This window comes from Tupaia chinensis, unplaced genomic scaffold (genome assembly GCF_000334495.1).
Source record: "Tupaia chinensis unplaced genomic scaffold, TupChi_1.0 Scaffold142270_1, whole genome shotgun sequence".
NCBI classification, from domain to species: domain Eukaryota; kingdom Metazoa; phylum Chordata; class Mammalia; order Scandentia; family Tupaiidae; genus Tupaia; species Tupaia belangeri.
In genome coordinates this window covers 162,572-166,600 of record NW_006202119.1, presented here as the reverse complement: position 1 = coordinate 166,600, position 4,029 = coordinate 162,572, and the positions used below count along the sequence as shown (strand labels likewise).

At 44.4% G+C, this 4,029-nt stretch overlaps 1 protein-coding gene across 4 annotated transcripts in view; it reads left to right on the top strand.

Moving 5' to 3' along the window:
• ALAS2 (5'-aminolevulinate synthase 2) overlaps positions 1 to 4,029 on the top strand; it is a 26,580-nt gene that overhangs the window by 17,536 nt on the left and 5,015 nt on the right. For all 4 annotated transcript variants that reach the window (XM_014582109.2, XM_027766309.1, XM_006163482.3 and 1 more), the window contains 2 exons: positions 445 to 713; positions 3,149 to 3,311. In XM_014582109.2, the coding sequence (XP_014437595.1) occupies positions 445 to 713; positions 3,149 to 3,311 (432 nt within the window). The remainder of the gene's footprint in view (positions 1 to 444; positions 714 to 3,148; positions 3,312 to 4,029) is intronic.

The following is a 4,029-nucleotide window of genomic DNA, read 5'->3' as shown; positions in this document are numbered from 1 at the left end:
GTCCGGGACACGAACCGCGGTTGACTACGTGGGAGTCCAGCGACATAGCCATTACGCTAACTGCTAGTTCCCGAAGTCTGAGAGGGTTTTTAAAAGACCCCTGAGCTGGGCCAGATAGCCAGATTATGGATATTCTAAACTCCTTCCCTACCCCACCCCCAAACATCATCTTAGTTCCACTCCTGGCCCTAACCTGCTACAAGTCCCCACCCAGGTCCTTCCTATCTCATCATTGCACATGGCAAAACTTGAAAGTCCGATCTCAAAGCAGCAAAATTATCAACTCTGTCTGCCTTGCTATAAATAGAGAAGAGCAGGGACTTAAGAAAGGAGTCTGAATCCTTAGTTACTGGTGTACCTCATTAAGTTACCTGGGGCATGATCCTGTTCCTCTGGGTATTGATCACGGGGATCTGTGCATATCTTTCTCCTCCTTGTCTCTAGGTAAGGCCTTTGGCTGTGTGGGCGGCTACATTGCCAGTACCCACGATTTGGTGGACATGGTACGCTCCTATGCCTCAGGATTCATCTTCACAACTTCACTGCCCCCCATGGTGCTCTCTGGGGCTCTGGAATCAGTGCGGCTGCTCAAGGGAGAGGAGGGTCAAGCTCTGAGGAGGGCCCACCAGCGCAATGTCAAGCACATGCGCCAGCTACTAATGGACAGGGGTCTTCCCGTCATTCCCTGTCCCAGCCACATCATCCCCATCCGGGTGAGAGTACCACTTTCCCACTGCCTTACCTATCTATCTCTTCTGGGAGTCTTCCTACTGCCAACGAAATGATGCCTGCTCTTGTCGTCAACCCTTTGCTTTCCTGTTAACTATCCTCTTTACTGCTGCCAGCTTTGTTCCCCTTTTGGAAAAAGTATCAGTCATTCTGGATTAATCAACCTTTCTTTTTGCACTATTACCTCATGCTTCTTAGACTTCCCTGGTTCTCACAATACTGAGTACACATGGCCTATAATTCAGTGTTTTTCAAATTCTGGGTTAAGACCATTAGGGTGACAAAAACAGTTTAGCTGGTTATGACCAGTATTAAAACATAGACAATATAGAATAGAAAATGTTAAAATATATTACACATAGTAAAGGTACCATTTAGTGAGAAATTTATTTCAGTTTTGTATATGTGTATATGTACATATGTGCATATAAATGTGTATCTATGTTCATGATATAAAATGCATTTCTTACTGAGAATTCAGGTCAGAAAAACTAAATCAGACCTAGTCTCAGTGTTGCAGTTGGTACTGTACTGAACTGCAATACACTGGCCACTGTGTTTTATATCTTCAGCCCTGTCAATCTGATACATACTGGATGCACTCACACATGCCCAAACTCCTGACAAGCTAAAGGGTTGAGGAAAGAGGATCAGTGTGACAAGAACCTGTCAAGAATGTCTCTCTTTCTCACATATATACTCTCTATCATGAATAAAATAAACTTAAAAAAAATCAAAAGCTAAAGGACTGGGACCAGCAGATGCATAATGGTTACGTTATTGGACTTCCATGTAGTAGACACAGTTCGAGTCCTGGACCCAGTGACTTAAACCTCACACCAGGTGTGTGTGTGTGTGTGTGTGTGTGTGTGCATGCATGCCCCAAATCCCGAGGAGCATGGAGAAGGGACTGCAGCATGGCCATCGTCCCTGGGGGGTGATTTTTCACTTTCTGTCTCTCTCTTTGGCAAGAGCACGTACCCCATAGCAAAACACACACACACACACACACACACACACACAAACGATGTCTCTCTTTAAAAAAGAAAGAAAAAAAAGCTACAGGACTCACTGCTGTTTTGGATACCCAACTATAAGTGATCACTGACTTTAACAATGAACTGCTATGGGGCTAGTAGGTGGCGTAGTGGTTAAGGCGCTGGACTCCCACATGGGTGAGTCCATGGTTTGAGTCCTAGACACCTGGTTGCTTGAAAATCATACTGGGCACATGTGTATCCACGTTCAAAATCTCAGGAGGTGAATAGAGAAGGAACTGCAACATGGCCATCTCCCCTGGGGGGTGATTTCTCACTTTCCTTCTCACTGTGTCTCTCTCCAGTGAGCACATGTGCCCTATGGCAAAAACCTTAAAAAAAAAAAAATGAACTGCTGAGCCCAGCCATGCTGGCAAGTGCTGCTAAGATTCTGTGCTTTGCAGGCTAGAACCATGTGGAAGGCCCAGTTCCACTTCTGATCCAATCTAAAGGTCAGGCTTTATGGCACATGCCTATAATCCTGGTGACTTGGGAGGCTGAGACAGGAGGATTGAGAGCTCAAGCCTGGCCTGATAACACAGCGAGACCCTATCTGAAAAACAGCCAGGTATGACTGTCCACACCTGTAGTCTCACTCAGCTGGTAGACTGAGGAGGATCACATTGTGAGACCCTGTCTTTTAAAAAAATGAACTGCTACTTTTTTCCATTTGTGTGTGCTCACCAGAGGGAGAGAGCACATCCAATGGGATGTGGCCTTACCACAGCCCCTTCTCTTCTATCCTATAGGGATTTGGGACATGCACACACATGGCATATCTCTCAAGTTGCCAAGACCAGGATTCAAATTTATTCAAACCAAAGCCAGTGATGTGGGATTCAGTTCTCTTAACCATAGGGCTAGTTCGACTGATAGTTTTTGCTTAAAGTATATTTATTTATGCGAGTTGGTAAGCCAGGGTGTGGGAAGAAAACTTTTGTGTGACAATTTTATGGAGGATTAGTAAACGATACTACTCCTGAGGCTAAGCCAATGTTCACTTGAAAGAGTGCTTTTTAAAATACCTGTTACTTGAATTAATTCAATGGCAAATCCCAGAGGTGGCTTGCAAGAATTCGTCCTCTTACCCAGAACCACCTCAGATTAACATACTAGCTAAATTAAGCTAATGTAGTCGGTCTGCAAACAGATTCAAGGTAAGATCCCTGGTGCTACCTCTGCCCTGCCCCTTTCAAACATGATTGCTGGCTCTGAGATCCACCTTGACAGAAATTGTGAAGCTACCACTAAGCCCCTTATGAAAATACCTGACTTAATATTTTCAGTGGCGTTTCTTGATCTGGTTCCCTACTCCTGCTTAATGGAGATAGTGATGGTGGGGCCAGGGTGGAAGGTACTGACAGGCCTTCTTTTGAGCCCAGGTGGGTGATGCAGCAATGAACAGCAAGATCTGTGACCTCCTGCTCTCCAAGCATGGCATCTACGTGCAGGCCATCAACTACCCAACTGTTCCCCGGGGTGAGGAACTGCTGCGCCTGGCACCCTCCCCCCACCACAGCCCTCAGATGATGGAAGATTTTGTAGGTAAGTCTTCAACATAGGTGTCTACAGCATTTCCTCACCCCTCAGTCCTAATATATTAAGGAGAAGCTGAGAGGACAGAAGCCATCAATTTTAAAAATGTTTCTAGAACATCTGTTGTGTGTCAGGCTCTATATCAGCATTGCAAATAAATGAGAATTAGGCCCTAGGCTTGTAAGATTTTAGTTTGGTTAAGGAGATCATGGAAAACACAAACCAATGACATCAGGAAATGATCAAAGGTCAACAAAGATAATGCATGAGGGAGTTGTGCGAACTAAAAGGAGGGGTCTCACCCTGTCTCAGGGACTCAAGACAGGCTTCCTATTGGGGATGACACCTGAGCTGAGTCTTGCAAGGAGAGTGGTATTGAATGAAGGGAAGACAATGGACATAGAAAAGATATTCCTAACAGAGAAAACAGCATGAAGAAAGGCAAGGAGGAGTTTAGGAAGCAGCCTGGAGTACATTAAGAACAATAAGCAAGTGTTATTGGAATGTGGAATAGTATGCATATAGTAGGGGAGAGGAATCTGAGTCTGTAAAGTCTGCCCAAGAAGGAGACTTGATTGAGAGGCTTGAAGAGCTGAACAGTTTTTGTTTTACCCTGAAAGATGTCAGTTTTGTCAACCCACCTGAAGTTTACTGGATTCAAGTTGGGTACAGTTTTTTTTTTTTTTTTTTTTTTTTTTTTTTTTTTTTTGAGGTTTTTTACTTCGAT